At 27.0% G+C, this 19,634-nt stretch overlaps 1 protein-coding gene across 1 annotated transcript in view; it reads right to left on the reverse strand.

The window, feature by feature from the left end:
- Positions 1-19,634, reverse strand: part of LOC127287626 (protein timeless homolog) — a 60,027-nt gene that overhangs the window by 7,315 nt on the left and 33,078 nt on the right. The window contains exons 2-6 of the mRNA XM_051314655.1: positions 4,552-4,617; positions 4,373-4,466; positions 3,822-4,020; positions 2,621-2,858; positions 395-495 (exon numbers count right to left, since the gene is read on the reverse strand). Coding sequence (XP_051170612.1) covers positions 395-495; positions 2,621-2,858; positions 3,822-4,020; positions 4,373-4,466; positions 4,552-4,564 — 645 coding nt within the window. The 5' untranslated portion in view covers positions 4,565-4,617. The remainder of the gene's footprint in view (positions 1-394; positions 496-2,620; positions 2,859-3,821; positions 4,021-4,372; positions 4,467-4,551; positions 4,618-19,634) is intronic.

The following is a 19,634-nucleotide window of genomic DNA, read 5'->3' on the forward strand; positions in this document are numbered from 1 at the left end:
GACAAATCCTAGAGGGGGACTCAATTCTGTTTTTTCGCATATGGTTCACTCGTTGCAAAAAAAAAAAAAAGGACAGTCTTAAAACGTATTTGAGGCCAGGCTGGCGACGATTCTCATAAATCATTCGAACGTGTCACAGCGTTGAGGGAAAACCAGGATCACGTGAATGGTGCGGTGTAAAAAAAAAAAAAAAAAAAAACCAGGGAGAAAAAAAAAGGTTATTCCAAAAAGAATGGAAATCGGAATTTGGTTCAGAACAAGCCAAGAGAAAAATGCAATATGTAAAACAATTCTGACTATGTGTTTCAGGTTCCAATCTAGTTTTGAACAAACAGAGGGGTGAAAAAAGAACAAATTTTTTTCTCTCTCTCTCTCTCTGGAGATATTAAAATACCTTTGAATTAACGATGAGACACATTTCCCTCAATTTTTTCATCACTCCTCGACTCGTTCTATCCTTATTGATCAAATTCTCCAAAAGCCAATCGATTAAATCTGTAAATTGAAGAATTAGATTTAAGTCTCATGAGATATAAATATATATATATATATATAGTTTCGGAGAAGTTTGTAAATAGTCTCATTATTTCATACTTTACCACCGTATAATAACATCCCAAGGGAACTTTTCCGATTGATTGCTTATTGTCATGGGGTGAATATATATTACCAAATTTTCCAAACATTGGGGAAACTATTTTTTCTTTTTCAATGTTATTTTAATGGTTTTTCTTAAATTAAATAATATTATAATCAATTTTCGTTTGTTATTTTTTTGAAGATTTAAAAAAATATTTTGTTTTAAGGAAACTTTTTGTAAGTTAAAAAAATATCAAAGATTTTGAACAAATAGAAGAGAAAAAAAAACTAAAACTTTTCAGTAGAGTTTAAAATATTCTGATAAAGTTTATGAAAATCCTTGGCAAAAACTTTAGAGAATAGTTGTTTTAAGTTTAACAGTAAAGGATAAACTAGAATGTTTGAAATTTTTTCAAGTATTTCTTAAATCTATTTCAATTATCAAATTTATGAATAAATATAATTTAATGAGTATTAAATTTATTAATATAAAAAAAATAAATTATAAAATCAATTAAAAAAAATTGAAAGAGAAGATATAATAATCTGGATTATCCATTAAAAATCATTATTTAGAATTTAATTAAATATAATTATTTTTTAGAAAAATTTTCCGTTTTCTAATTAGCTTTTGAGAGAATTTCAAATTTTTAAATGAATTTTTTTACTTAACAAAATTTTTAGATAGCAAATTTGTATTTATCCGAATTTTCATTTTATAGAATTTCTCTTTTTACACAACTTTTTATTGAAAAAAATTTTGATTTAATCGAATTTAATGCGATTCGAATTTTTAAGTGACAGAATTTCCAATTCGTCGAATGTCCGAATTTTTATCTGTATGAATTTTAAGCGATTCGAATTTATAATTTTCAATTCGTCAAATTTCAATTTGTTCGAATTTTTATTTGTTCGAATATTTTTTTTCGAGTTTTTATTTGTACAAATTTTTATTTATACGAAATTTATGCGATTAGAATTTTCCAATAGCAGAATTTTCAATTCGTCGAATTTCAATTTGTTCGAATTTTTATTTGTACGAATTTCAATTTGTCCGAATTTTTATTTATAAGAATTTTATGCGATTCGAATTTTAAAATGGCAGAATTTTCAATTCATTGAATTTGAATTTGTTCGAATTTTTTTGTACGAATTTTTATTTGTACGAAATTTTATTTATGAGAATTTTTATTTATACGGATTTTTATTTGTACGAATTTATTAATTGATAGAATTCTTAAAACGACAAATTTTCATTTATCCGAAATTGAAAATTGGTAAATTTTTAAAATCGTTTCGAAATTTTTCTGTCAATTGTTAATTCGTTCATTTGTAATTAAGGACAAATTCGGAATTCGACGAATTGGAAATTCTGTCATTTCAAAATTCAAATCACATAAAATTCGATTAAATGAGAATTCTGACAAATTGAAATTCGGCTAAAGTAAAATTATTTTAAATAAAATATTGTTTAAAGAGAAATTCGGTTAAATAAAAATTTCCTACTTAAAAATTTTGTTAAGTAAAAATTTGTTTACAAAGAAATTCTGTGAAATGCTAATTGGAAAAATGAAAAAATTCGTCTAACAAATAATTATATCTAATAAAATTTTCAATGAAAATTCTAATTAATGATTTTTATGGGATATCATTTTTAAAAAATATTTTGAAACGTATATTCTAAATTGCAAAATATTTACTAAAACTTCCACTAATTTCAGCATAAAAATCATTTTTAAAATAATATTCAATTTTTTTTTTTTTTGTAACAAAAAAATTACAGTTTTCGATGATGAATTCGAAAAATATGAAAATCAAATTCTAATAGAAGAATAAGCAATAAGCCATATTAAATATTTGTTATTAAAGGCGTAAAATTGGAAAAATGTCAAAGAGAATGGAGAAGAAAAAAAAATACGGAATCCAATAAGAAATTAGTTTTGTAAGAAAAGTTACTCTGTGTATGGGGAAGGAGACGATTCTTTTCTTGTTAGTCGAAGGCGACTTTTCTGTTGGTGGAAAGTCGATGGAACAACGATACCTTGAGGATACTTGTTAGTTTGATGCTCCATGAATAAGGTGCGTAGTTCGTCTTCTTCTTCTTCGGACCAGACGGCGCGAGAAACTTTCTTGTTTGCTGGTTCTGTGTCGTAGCCCTCAACCATTTCGTTTGCTTGGAGGGTCGTTTTCCAGAACAGCAATTCCATGTACGCTTTATGATTCTTTTGTGCGGTCTCCGTGAAACGGCGAATTATAAAGATGGCAAACTTTTGCAGCTCCTGAAACATCACCATTCGACTTAAGCTTCTTCCAAAATATATATATATATATATATATATATATATTTCTGCGTGAGACTTTTCTTAAAAATCTATCATTGACAGCAAACTCAAGAGTTCGCAAAAACTTTTTTAACATTCTACAAAAAAAAAATATATATATATATATAAAAAAATCAGATTTTTTATTTTTCGAACTGAAATTGGATTTATAGTTATAGAATAGAATTATAATTTAATATTAATATTAATTAAAATATTAATTAATATATTATAATTAACTTATCTCACAGGAATTATAGTTTAATATTCATATTGATTAATTTTATTTTTGAATTTGCCGCGTATTTCTGTGTCGGTAAAGTAGTAGTTTCAAATAGAGGCCGACAGAGTGAAATCTCTCTCACAAGCGAGTTGTAAACTAAAAAGTATATAAAGTGTGACGAAATATTGATAAAAACAATATCAAAAAATAATCAACAGTAAAAATCTCTTGAAAAAAAAATTTATTTGATTCAATTAATTGGTTCACCTGAATATATTATCAAATAAATATTTATTTTTATCAAATAATTATTAAGTCAATTAAATTGAATTTATTTCAAGTAGAGAAATTATTGATTCGATTACAGTTTATTTGATTTAAATAAAAATTCTTTGTTCTAAATAAATATTTACTTGATAAGTAACCGATTATTTGCTCCAAATAAATATTTATTTAATAATTAACGGATTATTTGCTTCGAATAAATATTTATTTGCTAAGTAATCGATTATTTGAATCAAAGAATTTTTTTTCGGAATTAGAGAAATCCGTTTTAATCTGACAATAATTTGATTTTATTTAGAAGTAAAAAAAATTCCAATTTTTTTTTTTTGCTCATTATTTATGATTTTAGTAAAAACCAAAAATTCAGATTTAAAGAGACAAAAATTCGTAGATTTCCAAATTTTTTTTTTTACCTTGTGCTGTGATGTTTTGGAATTAAGGATTTTTTGAAAAATCCTAAAAATCGATGCCTGAAATATCATTGCACTCATTTTACAATCCCAGGCGATGCGATGCAACATTTTGACAATGTAGTGATTCACTTCGATTGAATTTGTCTCGAATCCTTGTAGAAGAATTGCCATTGCTTTAACCACTTTCATATTTGCGAACCTGCAAGTCATTGTAATCTTCACTGTATATATAAAACGATTTTCCTGCATCTAGGGAAAAATAGTTTCCATAGACGAAATTGAATTTCACCATATAAAAGAAAATATATACCATATATAGAAAAAATTGTGAATAATAAAAATTCTGAAAAATTAAAATTCATGAAAAATTAAAATTCGAACAAATAGAAATTTTATGAAATAAAATTTTTTAGTTATTATTCATGCGTCTCGTTTTTTTTTTTGTTCTTTTTTTTATTTTAATAAGTTTTAATTAAATTTCATTATTTTTTGTGTAAAGTGGATTTGAGAATTAATTGAATAATTATTATTAGTAGAAAAGAAAAATTCACCTGCGAACGAAATCTATAAAAACGAAATCAGTTTCCACACAAGTGCGTTCTTCTCTTTCTTCCTCTTCTTCTTCATCGTCTTCTTCCTCTTCATCTGCGATGGTAAGACAATGGCGATTAATTAAGAAGTTTTTAGATTTAATCCATTTGTAGCGCTCGAGTGTAAAAATCAAACTTACCATTGTATTCCATCTGTTCTTCTGTTACTTGTTCTTGGCCATTCACGTTAAGAGTTTCTTCTGGAACTGAAATTAAGAGGAAAAAAAGTTTTTTTTAAAAAAATTTAATGAAAAAATGAAGATATTGAAGATAGAGCAAAAAAATTTAATTTAACTTATTATTTTTATTATTTTATTATTTAAACATTCTATATAAAAAAAAACAAAATAAATTAATTGATAAAGTGAATTTGAGAGGAAATTATGTTTTATTTTTGAATTTGCCGCATATTTCTCTGTAGGTAAAGTAGAATATAGTTTTAAATAGAAGCCGACAGAGTGAAATATCTCTCACAAGCGAGTTGAAGACTAAAAAGTATATAAAGCATGACTACTATTCTTATTACTATTATTATTATTTTTTTTATTATTTTTAATAGGTAAATGATGTTAATACTTTTGTTTGGCCTAATGGCTTTATTTTTATTATTATTATTATTATTTTTTATTATATTTATTAGAATTATTTTTTTATCATTTTTATTATTTTCATTACTTTCGTTATTTTAAATTTTAATTTCTATTTAGAGAGTAAATTAAGTTGATAAAGTATAAATATATTATTATAGGGAAAATAAATACTGATGGTTATAATATGAAAGTTGAAGCTTATCTTCATACTCTGATCTAACACTAAACATTCACGAAACTGCTTAACTTATATCGGATATGAAGTGTTCATGCCTATCCAGCCAACTACTCTGCATTACACAGAGCTTATTATTAGTTATTGAAGTGATAACGTAATCACCTAATCCTGAGTATACTCAGGAGAATGCTTGTTCCCTGTATTCAGAAGCTTCATATGTTGAGGTTCTAATATAAATTACAATAAATACAGTACTATTACTATTTTAAAACATTTAACAATTTTTTTCTAAACAATTTTTTTTATACAAAACTAAATAAATTAATTGATAAAGTGAAATGATAATTTGAGATTATATTTTATTTTTGAATTTGCCGCGTATTTCTCTGTCGGTAAAGTAGTAGTTTCAAATAGACGCGACAGAGTGAAATCTCTCTCACAAGTGAGTTGAAGATTAGAAAGTATATAAAGCGTGACGAAATATTGATAAAAACAATATCAAAAAATAATCAACAGTAAAAATCTATTGAAAAAAAATTTATTTGATTCAAATAATCAATTACTTGACTATAATCAAATAAATTTTTTTCCCCATTATTAACATTGAACTAAGTAATTTTCGAGTCAAATTTTATTTGTTTCAAATACTAAAATTATTGGTTTAAATACAGTTTATTTAATTCAAATAAAAAATTATTTTATAGAAATAAATTTTTTATTTTGATAATACTCAAGTAACCGATTATTTGAATCAAGTAAATATTTCTTTCAGTGTAGTATTAAATTGAAATAGTCAATTTCATTTAGTTAAAATTAATATTTGCAGTTCAAATAACTGTTATGACTAGTAAATAATTGAAATAATTTTTTTATAATTTTTTATTTTATTTATCAATAAAAAATAAATAAATTAAATTTACTAAAAAATTAGTATTTATTGCTATACTATATTTAAATATCTAAAATTTTAGTAAATATTTACCAAGTTTAATATAATTTTTAGTAATTTTAATAAATTTGTTTTTTGACATTAAAACTAAAAAATAAAAGTATTATAGATTATTTTCTTGATGAATTCCATCATCGTAAAAAAAAATCTGTGGTCAAGTATAAATCCTCTAAAATACCACTCAGACAAAAAAGAAAAAAATCGAAAAATAAAAGCTTCATAAAGTTCAATCTGTAGTTGTACCTGTTGAAAAAATATGAGGCGTAACATAAAAAAAAATCTTTTTATTATGAGCTCATTTTATGATGTAATAACGTAACAAACGTACTTCGCGAAAGGAGTATTGGAAAATTTTTTCGATCGAACTAAAAAGAAATTTCGACTGTGAAGAAATTTTTCTTCTTTTTTTTTTTTGTAGTATAAAAGTTGCTCTATATGAAGGGGGTATGAAATGTTAAACGCGGTTGGAAGGATGCTCGTAAATGCTCGAGTGTTAACGGGTCAACTATATACGGGAAACGAGACCCCATAACAAGTAGGGTAGAACGTATAAGTTTGCGTCGGAATCCTTGTAATATAATCCCTGGTGAAAAGGGCGAATAGAATGAGGAGTGGTGGGGGGGGGAAGGTTACGTCCAAATGATGAATTCCCTATATAAAAGAGACCACTTTAAGGAATGTGAATTCACCTGAATGTTATTGAATCAACTATAATTCATTTAACATTCAGAAAGAAAAAATTTGAATTATTTTAAAAATTATCAAAATTTCATTTTGAGAAGGATGGTGACTGTAATTATATTATTTCAAATTATATTCAGAGAAATATTATAAATAAAAAAATAAAATAAATAATTTTGTAATAAAAAAAAAATTTAGAGGAAATTATGTTTTATTTTTGAATTTGCCGCGTATTTCTCTGTAGGTAAAGTAGTAGTTTCAAATAGCGGCCGACAGAGTGAAATCTCTCTCACAAGCGAGTTGTAGACTAAAAAGTATATAAAGCGGGACGAAATATTCAAAAAACAATATCAAAAAATAATTAATAATAAAAATCTATTGAAAAAAATTTGATTCCAGTTAAAGTTTAAATTATAATTTAAAATATTTGAGAAAAAATTTTTTTGAAATTTTTTTTTTTTGGGGAAAAATTAATAGGGAATGGAATTAAATTCAAGGCTTAAATGTGTCGGTATTTCCTTTTTTGCTGAGTGTGAATACGCAGCTCGCGATACAATTTCTATGATTAAGAGGGATGGAAGGGGGTGGGGAGGGGGGGTTGGGGGTATAGTACAGCTGTGTTAATCTTCTTTTCAGGATCGCTTAATTAAAAGAAATTCATTTTGAAATTCCCATTGGGGAAGTTACATCGTCGTGTGATCGGATTCTGCGTTTCCCGCAGTAATTTGCCGGAACCAATCCGTTTTCTCATTCCCATTTGGTATAACTGTGGATTTTGCGTCGATGCGCATCCAAATCGTATTTTCTATATATGTATAAAGTTTGAATTTGACTCGACATAATTTTGCAATTTTTTTTTTTTTTTTTCTAATTCCGATTAATATAATTTTCTCACACACATTTAATTTAGTAACGCATGAATAATTTCTAATAGAATTTCATAATATAGAATTTTCATTTATTCGAATTATTTTTTGACACAATTGATAATTTTCATTGAACCGATTTTGAACAAATAATAATTTTGACAAATGAAAATTCGGAGAAATAAAAATTTGAAAAAATAAAAATTCGGCTAAAAGCAAAATTTTTGTCGATACAAAATTCTAACTAAAAATTTTTAGAATTTCTTAATACATCCCTTATGTGAATCAAATGATTTGGATAAAATTTGTTTCGAGGAGAAAATTTTACAAAATTCCTTTTAAAAAAAAACAGTTTAAAATTGCTGATCTTAGCAAATGGAATCGTAATCGAAGTGTAAAGAATGGAGTTTAATTAGTTTTTTCTTAATTTTTTTTTTTTGGACTTAAGTAAAGTAAAACCTTGAAATGCAGCATAGTGGGAAAATTAGGGGAAAGTTGAAATTTCTTGAAGCTAAAAACCCCTTTTAGCTTGATAATTGGTCTGATCGTTAATTTATAAGAAAAGTTGATGTTTTAACGAGATAGAAAAGTTTTTCTATGATTTTGCAAAGTTTTCAATGCAAACTTGATATATATAAACGTTCGTCTGTGACTGAAAACGATTAATGAATTTTGTTCAAAAATTTATGATTTATACAATATACTTCGATATAAAGTCGTCGTAAGGTTTTTTTTAAAATTTATTAATTTTTTTTTTTGCTAAACTTTAAATGAGAATTTTTACTAATTGTATGAAAAATAGTAGTTTTAAGCGAATAAAAAAAGAATTTTATTTTGTAAACTGGAAATTAAATTATTATTAAAAAAAAGGCTCGAGGTCCAGTTAATAGATTTAAGAATAAAAAGAAGGTTTTTCTAGACTTGGAAAATAATGGTAAAAAAATTATTTAATAAAAGTTAAGTTATCGATTATTTGAATCAAATAAATTTTTTTTTCAGTGTACTAGATTTTTATTATTGATTATTTTTTGATATTCTTTTTTGTAATACTTCGTCACGCTTTATATACTTTTTAGTCTTCAACTCGCTTGTGAGAGAGATTTCTCACTGTCGGTTTCTACTACTTTACCTACAGAGAAATACGCGGCAAATTCAAATTCTAAAATAAAACATAATTTCCTCTCAAATTATCTCTTCACTTTATTAATTAATTTATTTAGTTCTGTATACAAAAAATAAAAATATCTATCATATAACTTGTTTATTGTATAAAAAAATTATTTTTAAAAATATATTCAAACCAGTTTTTTGATTGTAAAAAAGGAGAATTTTTAATTAAATTTTTTTATTCCTTGAATCAGAATTAGAATAAATTTTAGGTGATTCGTTAAAGAAATTCTGATCCTACATTCGACGTTCCACGGAATTATGAGCTAAAATAAACAATTTTTATTGGGGAAATTTTTTTTTCGATAAGAGATGATTAGTTTGAAATTGTCCAAAACATATATATATATATATATAAGCTTGTCATTAGATGTGCTTTTCAAGACCCCTTCCAACTCTAATCCTTTAGGAACTGGCTTATTTCTCTAATTAACAAGAAGGGAAATTAGCCTTGACGAAAGAGAAATGTCTCCAATGGCGTCGTTCAGGTCACGTGGGTATAAGGTGAGCTTGTAGGAGACGATATTCGATACGGCTCATAAAGACAAGTAATTGGCATCATACAACACAAATAGATGACACAAACACTAACCCTTATACTTGTTATCTTCCACCTTCTTTAAGTCACAATTTCTTTTCAACTTTCTCGTGAAGGGGAAAAAAAAATCTTTTATCAAAATAAAAGTGACAATTTTTTTTTTCTTTCTGTCCAAAATTACGAAAATGTAGAAAAAAAATACTTAAAAAAATATTTTGGTTAAAAATTTTTCAAAAAAAAAAAAAAAAAAAAAAAAAAATAATAACTTTTAACTATTTTTTATTTGGTTGTCGTAACCTAATTTTGGTTAGGACAACCAAACTTCAATTACGGCAACCGACATTTGGTTACGACAACCAAACTTTGATTACGGCAACCGACATTTGGTTACGACAACCAAAAATTGTTTATGACAACCGAAATTTGGTTACAACAACCAAAAATTGGTTATGGCAACCAAACTTTGGTTACGACAACCGAAATTTGGTTATAACAACCAAACTTTGGTTACGCCAACCAAAATTTGGTTACGACAACCGAAATTTGGTTATAACAACCAAAATTTGGTTACGACAACCAAAAATTGTTTATGAAAACCGAAATTTGGTTACAACAACCAAAAATTGGTTATGGCAACCATACTTTGGTTACGCCAACCAAAATTTGGTTACGACAACCAAAAATTGGTAACAACATCCAAAATTTCGTTACGACAACTAAAACGAATATGTATGATTCTACTTTCAATAAAAAATATTGTATTTATGGGCCGGTTGGAAAATTTGAAAGTCAAATTAATACGATTTATTTTTCATCATTTTTCATAGAATTTAAATTACTCCAGTTAAAATAGCTTCATTTACAACTAACTGGGTAGAAATTACTTGGTTATTTTTCTGTTGGATAAAACCGCAATCAGGTCAACGATATTTCATCCATTTACTGAAGCGCGAGATAAATTTTTGACATTATTACTTTGGAAATTAAAGTCAATTTATCTGTGTAGATTCAAAAGATTTGGGAGAAGGGGGAGACAATTAGGGAAAAAATGGTTTGGAAAAAAAAATGAGCACAGCGTTATTATAATAATAGAATTATATTTTCAAATTAATGTGAAATAATTTGGTATAATATTTGGGATAAATTTGTTCGTAATTTTTAAATAAATTATATTATTATTATTTATATGTTTTTCCATCTATATATTCATATTCTCTAAATCTGAATTCAAATTAAAAAGGTTTGTTTGAACTAAATATATCATTTTTTGTATTAACACAAGGTTTTGGTTATTTGAAACAAAATTTGTTTGATTCAAAGAAATATTTATTTGATTTCATAAACGTTTTGTTTATTTAAATAATTTTTTCAAACAAAGAAGGAATTTGATTGAGCCAAACAAAATTTTGGTTGATTCAAACAAAAGTATGGTTAACTTTATAAAAATAAATTTATTTGATTGGTTCAAATAAAAGTTTGGTTAATTGTATAAAAATAAATTTATTTAGTTGATTCAACCAAAATTTGGTTGTTTCAAACAAATTTCATTCTGTGTTAAGCTTGGCTGATTTTTTTTTTTATCAATTAGTAAAAAATTTAAAAATTCTTTTTTTTTACGATATTTTATTGTAAAATTTATGAAATTTAAAATACTGACGTTTATGAAAATGCTTTTGAAACAAATTGATATTTTATTAAAGTTATATAAAATATGTATATTGTAGCTAAATAAAAAAGAATAATAATTTTAAAACTTTGAAAAGGATAACTTGAAATATTTATCATTTTTAAATGTTTTTTTTAAAAGGTGTATTCCATTTGTAAGAGCCTTTTATAAAGGCGAAATGTAATGCGAGAAAAGTGTTGTAGTTTGCAAATGTGCTTGCGACTTACATTTAACTATGGTAGAAAGCTTGTAAAATGGCCTTTAAAAGTATGTAAGGAAAACATTTTGCATTTTCTGCCTTCAATGCTATACACTAAACACTCCTTTTATGACTCTTCCACAAAAAGGGAATTCGCTATCAAAACTGTTTAATTAAATCTACTTTCAAAATTAACGTTCAATACAAGCAGCAATTCTATTTTCATTTTTATGCAAAAAAAAAAAATTACATTTTTTCTGATTTGAAATTAATATTTAGCAATGCAGCGGAAATGCCATTTTTATTTTTACCAAAAATTTTATTCGACAGGAATTTTTATTTGCTCGAATTAACTTTCGTCAAAAACTTTTGTGACCGAATTTTAAAATTAATCAAACAATAATAAATTCTTTTTTATATGTAAATAAATTTTTAAAAATATATTTAAATATCTGCTTTGTATAATTTTTATTTTTGATACTTTTACTCAATGTGAAATTTGTGTTACAATTTTAGCCAATATTGTCTGGTATAATCGTATGGTAACGTAGGCAAAAACGCGGACGGTAAAGAAAGGCCTCAATGTTTGCTCTTTACTTCCATAGTTGCGCGTCACGGTATAAAAATGAGGGTGACGCCGCGCAGTTCAGATTTTTTCCCCCACTGCAGCGCCATATTACCGGAGTGGGAGAGGCTTGTGCGAAAGCTGGTATAAATACAGGCCCGGAAACCGAACCAGCCCAGAATCAACTGAGCCTTTCAACTGCCACGTTATTTATATATTGTTTCGTTTAATACATTTTTTTTGCTTTCATAACTATATTTGTAAATAATCATTTTGAGTTTTGAACCCCTGTCCAACGAGCTAATCCGAATAATAAACCATAAATTAATCAGTAAATTTTTTGATGACCTAATATATATGAGAAAAAAGCAATTTTGTGGCGCGTAGGAAAGATTTTACGGCCCCTTTTAGATTGTATTTTGTTTTGGAGTCATTTCGCGAAAGTAAATGCGTTCAAAGAAAAGGGAACGAAATGGCATCCTCGTAAAAGGGAAACGAGTAAGGTGTTTATATGGTGGTTTGACGCGACAGGTTCAAGTATAAAGCTGTATGTTCTCTCTCTTTTGCTCTTTAGAAGAAATTTTGTATTCAATGGTCGTCACACTGCTGCCTTCTCTGCTATTAGGCTGGGTAACTATATACTACTTATTCAAACAGAAACGAACGAATCGGCCCCCCTCCCCTTTATTTTCTCATGGCTTTGTTGACAACACAAGCACGTTTGGACCTTGTTCCCAAAAGTCGAAAACTTTTTTTCCGTAACGATGTAGTTTAGGTTGCCTAACTTGTTTTGCTGCATACACGTTGTTCGAGCTCAGAATTCGCATTCTTTAAAATAAGAAGTGTGTTCAAAAATGTTTTTTTTTTTTTTTTTTTTGAAAATAAAATCAACAAAATTAATTTTTATTTCAAAAATTCGTTATTTTTCATTTATTTCTAAATACAATAAGAAATGTTTGTCAATTTAGTCATGAAAATAGAGAAACAAAATATGTGTGTGGGTCGAAATACTTTAAATTCTGTTTGTAAACTACAAATTTAACAGAATGTTCTCTCGGTTTTAAGAATGTGCCCTATTACATTCCTGTAGCTAATGGACGCGATTTTATCTGGATTTCAAGGAACTAACTTGTTTGTACATGTGTAATTTTGCAAATAGTATAAAAAAATATAGCGCTTGCCAAAAATTGGTTTACGTAAAAATGCGGAAAAAAAATTTCACATTCTCACATTTATATCATGACAAATTAAATTATTAAATATATTTTTTTTTTATTTAATTTTAATCCATTTTTCTAATAATATTTTAGTAAAATTTTTATCTATCACAAATTTATCCTTTACCCTGTATCCTAACGATTTTTATCCTCTATTTTTACAACTTTTTACCCACCTTTTTTTCTGTGTGAATAAGAAAAAAAATTCTAATTAATGTTTTTATAGGATAATTATGAGCGACATTTAAATTAATTAATATATTATTTTAATTCTTAATAATAATAAATAAAATCAAGTTTAGACATTGATTTTGAAAATGTTCTAATTAGAGTTATATATAAATATAAAGTCTATATATATATATACAAGTTGAAAATGCAAATTTTTAAACCGCACACGGATACTTGAAGTTGTAATAGTAAATCCGCACTCATTTCACGGTATTTTCATTACGCACGAATTGCTAAATGCTGCTAATGGTGCAAAACCGCTAGGCAGATTTGAGATACCGTGCGGTTTTATGGTTCCCAAAGGATGTACATATGGATCGGTACTATTTAATTTCAAATGAAAGAGAAATGTGTGCCCGTAAAATAACTTTTTTTTCCCCGAGAAAAAAAAAAAAAAAAAAAATGAGGAATATAAAGAAGTAGTAGCCTCATGCTAATAATATATTTAAACTTGAAAAGTGACATGATTAGGACAAAGGAGAATGCGAATGGTTTTGCATTTTAATTAGAGCGTTTACACACACATATATATATATATGAGAGAATCCCTTAGCTCTTGTGTCACTCTACATGATTCACATATGAATTTAATATTAAAATATATTTTTATGAAAATAAATTATATTATTCAATAAAAGATTAAAAGAAAATTATTTTTATTTATATATTATTTAATATCTGCTTTTTGTTGAAATTGTTTTTTTAATTAATTTTATGAAAAGGCCTTGTTAGGGGTAATAATATTTCTTTTTTTTTTAATTATTTAATCTATTTAGGAAAAAAAAAAATTTTTTTTTACAAATTTACTACTTTTGTACAAAAGGGAATTTTTATTCTTTTTTTTTTTTGTAATCCCTATATTGTGTAAATAAATAAAATTTTCACATTCTATTAAAAATAAAATCGTTTATTCTCATATAGAATATGAATAGAAAAAAAAGAAGTAAATTGTGAATATTTTATTAGAAAATATAAAACTATGTTATTTTACGAATTTATAAATTTCTATTTCTTTTTAATGGATTTTGTCATATATAAAATTGCACTTGAATCAATGAAGAAAATTGACATTTCTTAATGTGTACTCAATTATTTTATCAACTGTTTATATCACTATTTTCAGAACGATAATTGAATTAAAAAGCATTTCTATACTGTCATTTCAAATTAATATGAAATTTTTATTTATAAACGCTTTAACATATAACATGCTTCTTGACTTTTCTTCCTTGATAGAAAATTTTATTTTTAAATGTCTATATATTCTTTTTATTCTTTGATTTATTGAAATTTATTAATCGATTATATTTTCAAATTGAGTTTCACTTAAAAATTATTTTTGCTTTATTATTAAAAAAAAAAAAAAAGAGTTTAATATAGTGATGCACTATGAGAAAAGGGACCCTAGAGGCAAAAAATTTTTAGGTTATAATTTCATGTGTCTTAAGCATGGGCGATTATGTGTTAGTTTTACTTCATTCTTTTACTTTTCATAAAAAAATATTATTAAAATAATTTTTTTTATACTATTTTTTAATCCTTGACCAACGAACTTATTATTAATTAAATTAATATTTATTTTAGATTTTCCGAACTCAGTAAAGTCGGAAGAAAACTTGAGTTGGGCCTCTACCAAAATTTTGGGTAACAACGAATCAGGTAACATATATTATTATAATCTTTTAATGACTATTTATTTTTTATTTCTATTTATTTTTTATTAATAATGTCAAATACGATGATTATTTGGGGTTATGTTTTGATTTCGTATAACCAAAATGGTTTCCAACATATGCCTTTTCTGCTATCACGTGATGACATAAATCATCGCGCGCATCCAATTTTAAGCGGCAAATTTAAAAATAACTTCTCTTCAATGTTTTTTTCAAACTTCTCTGTAAATCGAATTGCATATTTCTAAATATAATTTAGCAAAAAAAAAAAAAAAAAAAAAAAAAATGATACCCAAAGTTTTAATTAAAAATAATTCAGTATAAAAAATCGGTATAAAAATTACCTGCAACAAATTTTATCCTAGTTGAGGGGGCGCGCCACCGTCTATGTGAATTAGCATTGGTGAAAATTACCCGCAATAAAAATTTATCCAGCGTGTTTTTTCTGTGATATATCACAAAAATTAAAAGTTTCGTGGATTTGCCCATATATAATTAATAAAATATAATAGAAATATATAAATAATTATAATTACCATATTATTAATGTATACAATAATGATAATTTTGGCCGCATATTATTTTTCTGCGTGGTTTCACATTTTAGCTTGATTAATCAACCGATCGGACATTTCTGAGAGTGATAATTAATTACGTTACCAAATCACATGCAGTGTTTCCATATAGAATATATACATGTGTATATAATATATATATATATATATATATATATATATATACATATAAGAGAAATTGGAAATGGAATATTATTCAGGCGTCATTTGTTTACTTTATAACCAGTTTACGAACCTTTGTTGGAATCAGTTTCCCCTCGCGCATAATTCAAATAACATGTATATATAGTTGGTACGATAGCTTCCACACGTGAAGGGGGACGAATGTAACTATATATATATATATATATATATAGATACATATACCTTATTTACACGCGTTAATTGTGCACTGAATGACAGTACAAAGATTACGTAAGCTCGATGAATGGGCATATGTTGCATAGATAGGTGGAATATTCGATGTGCGCTAATGATGGTACGGGTTATGCACCTGCAACCAAGGGACCGTCGAGATACAGTATAGTGTATATATAGGATGGTTGGTTTACGGATCGTGTCCAGCCTAGGGAAGCCAGACGGATCAATAACGCATTACTATAAATAATTAATAGATTGCCGCTATATTCTAGGCCCCTGTGTGTCACCCCAATTAATATACGAAAATTTTTAATCCCCTTATATAATATATATATATAGTCAAAACTTATTAATATGTGTCTATTGGGTTTATAATTATTTTACTTTGTGACATAACATTCCGGAAGGAAAAAAAAAGAAGAGAGAGAAAAAAAAATAAAAGAGGGTGACTTTTTAATTAAAGAGATTCCGTTAAACCAATTGTTCAAAGGTTTCGAATTATTTCCAATATAAAAATCGTATTTTTGCTTCATGAAAAAAAGGTTGATTTTAATAATAATTTAGAAAAGAAATATTAAAAATTTTCACCTTTTTATTCAAACTATCTTCACTTATTGAAATTTCTTATAATATATATATTTTCATTTAGTATAATAAGTGAAATTAATTATTTAAAATAAGATTATGTTACTATAATCAACCGTAAAGCCAGTCATACATTTTCACACATACTTTTTTTAGAATATTAAATTACTGAAAAAAATTTAAAGGATTACTTAAGTTGGTTCAACAAGCTGAATTTTTTTAATTGGTCCAACCAATTAGTTTAAAGCTTTTTATTTAAAAAAAAAAAAATAAATAATCTGTTTTACAATATTATTTTTGTGCTCTCTAAAATTGACGGAGTTATGAATATTTCACTAAAATAGCGAAAGTTTTAGCTATTCTAGAGAAACATATTGTTGTTCCAGATAAATATTTTTTTTCAGATTTAATAAACGAATCGGCGCAGTTGAATTAGTCAAAAGTGACTAGATTTAAAGAATAAAATTAGATTATTAGTATTTTAACCCTGAACTTAGGCTTGATTTTGAGGTTATGTTTTAACGTCAAACTCAGCGCTCTCTAACTTGTTAAATGCTCAGGATTAAAATCAAACATAAAAGGATAACCTCAAAATTAGGTCAATTTGCAGGTTAAGAACTCGTTGGGTTTGAGGTTAAAATCGGCTAACATAATCTGAAACTTAGCGGCATCTTGGCCTAGAAATTGACCTAATTTTGAGATAATGTTAGCCGATTTTATCCTCAAATCCAACAGTTTCTTGAATTAGAAATTAATCTAATTTTGAGGTTAAAATCGGCTAACATAATCTCAAAATTAGATCAATTTCTAGATCAAGAAGCTGCTGAGTTTGAGGTCAAAATCGGCTAATATAACTTCAAAATTTAATTAGTTTCTAGGTCAGGAAGGTTTGAGGTTGAAATTGTCTAATAACCTCAAAATTAGATCAATCTCTAGATTAAGAAGTCGCTGGGTTTGAGGTTAAAATCGGCTAACATAACCTCAAAAATTAGGTTAATTTTTTGGTTCAAAAGGAATGAGATTAAAATCAGAGCAAAAATATTAAGAAAACATAAAAAAAACATAGATTCTTGAATCAGAGATAGCGAGATCTTTCTTCAATATAGAGGGAGATACGTATCAAATGTTCCAATTCGATTTTTCTACATAGTAATTTATGATCCGTCCCTAAATACAAATTTATATCATCAGATTAACTACAATTAGTTGTTTTTTTTTTATACAATTATAGATAAATCTCGTTAACTCAATATCTTGTTGTTCTAATTTACTCCCAAGGTTTCTTTTTTTTTTCCCCCTTATGAGAAAAATGACTTTTTCTCCCTCTAGTCATTTGGTTGCTCATAATGTGGTATATCAAAGTGTAATAAAAATGAGAGAAACAATAATTAAAGCGGAAATGAAGTATAGAGGGAACCGTAATCGTGAGGCTCTCTCTAACTGACCGAAGATAACGAAATACAGTATATGGGGTAAAGGTTGGCTAACAGCTATAACGACGGAATGGTAAGCAGAAAGCAGGAGTCTCGCGAACGCATTGTTAGTTAAGCTGCGGGGAGATAGTTGTGATTTAAGGGGGGGGGAGTAGAGAGGGTGTTTGATATATAGGAGCTGGGGTTCAACTCGTGGAACAATGCTGAGCAATGTATACATACGTCGCGTCGCGTTTTGGAGCAAGTGTCGAGCGTCTAGTGTCGACTAGTGTCCTAGTGTCTAGTGTATACTAGTGTCTAGGAGCATCCGCAGAGAGAGAGAGAGAGAGAGAGAGAGAGCCTCGAGTCCCCAGCCAACTCGATTCCAGGTCGGTAACCAATGCCAATGGCCCAGGCGACAACAACGCCAACGCCAGCAATGGCAATGGGCCATGGGGATGCCTCGTAATTGCCGTGCGGTTCTCAAGTGGCAGAGATGCTGGTCAATTTCATTTCCCTCCCCCTATGGACCTTGATACCCCAACTTGAAAGGAGAGAGAGAGAGAGAGAGATCGAGAGAGAGAGAGAGAAAACGCCACCCTTTTACTGCGATCGGTGTGTGCACTCTCGAGAGCAGGATTTGGGGGCTGGATTATATCAGACAGGGGATACTTTGTAATTCGATAGTCTACAAGAGATAGAGTCCTCTTGCATACAGGATCCTTGCGTCCTTTGTCTCTTTATATGGCTACAGAGACTTTAACTCTTTTTCTCACCCTTTTCCTTTTTCTAAATTTGCCTCTTCTGCTTCTTTCTTTTTTTAAACATCTCCGAAATTCTCTTCTTTGAATTTTACATCTTTTTTTTTTTCATTCATTGAAGCTTTGATATACGCTAAATTTAAATTAGCAAAAAATTTTAATTACACTGCAAAAATTAAACCGAGAAATATAACGGGGTTAGTAGTTTTTTAGTTTAACTCTCTGTATTTAATTAATTTCAACTATTTTTTATGAAAAGTTAACAATTAGCAGATGACTTTACTCACAAAAAAAGTATTCACTAATTCAGAATTAAAAAAATGCGGATACATTATTAAAAATCCAATTCACTTAAAATTCATTACACGAGTGTTTTTGGGATCGCTAATTACACTGAGAAAAAAATGCTATTGAATCAACAGCATTTCTGTCAAAGGTATAAAAATTATTGATTCAAAAGCATATGTTATAAAATTTGTAAAATATTTTATAGATTCTGTAGCATATGCTTTTGAATCTATAATTTTTATACCTTTGGCAGAAATGCTATTGATTCAATAGCATATTTTTCTTAGTGTACAAATCTGGTGTCAGCGACCCCCAAAAAATCACCGAGTAACAAAGTGAATTAGTTGAATTTAAAAAAAAAATTAATCCACTATTTTGAATTTTGAAAAACTGACACCATTGAATTTATAGCCTACACAATTTAGGTTAATACACTCTCTAAATCTGAATAAGTGAAATTTCACTTAGAATATTTCTTTAATGTAGAAAAATAAGTGTATATACACTTAAAAATAAGTGAAACTTAACTTATTTTTAAGTGAAAATCACTTATTTTTAAGTGCATATACACTTATTTTTCTACGTGAAAGACTTTTGAAATATTCTAAGTGAAATTTCACTTATTCAGATTTAGAGAGTACAATATACCTAGTTTATTCCAAAAAAAGTACCTTTTTCGAGTACAGTGCAATTATAAAGAAAATTTTTTTGAAAAATTAATC

This window comes from Leptopilina boulardi, unplaced genomic scaffold (assembly GCF_019393585.1).
Source record: "Leptopilina boulardi isolate dan_hultmark-lab unplaced genomic scaffold, ZJU_Lbou_2.1 LbouV2_372, whole genome shotgun sequence".
NCBI classification, from domain to species: domain Eukaryota; kingdom Metazoa; phylum Arthropoda; class Insecta; order Hymenoptera; family Figitidae; genus Leptopilina; species Leptopilina boulardi.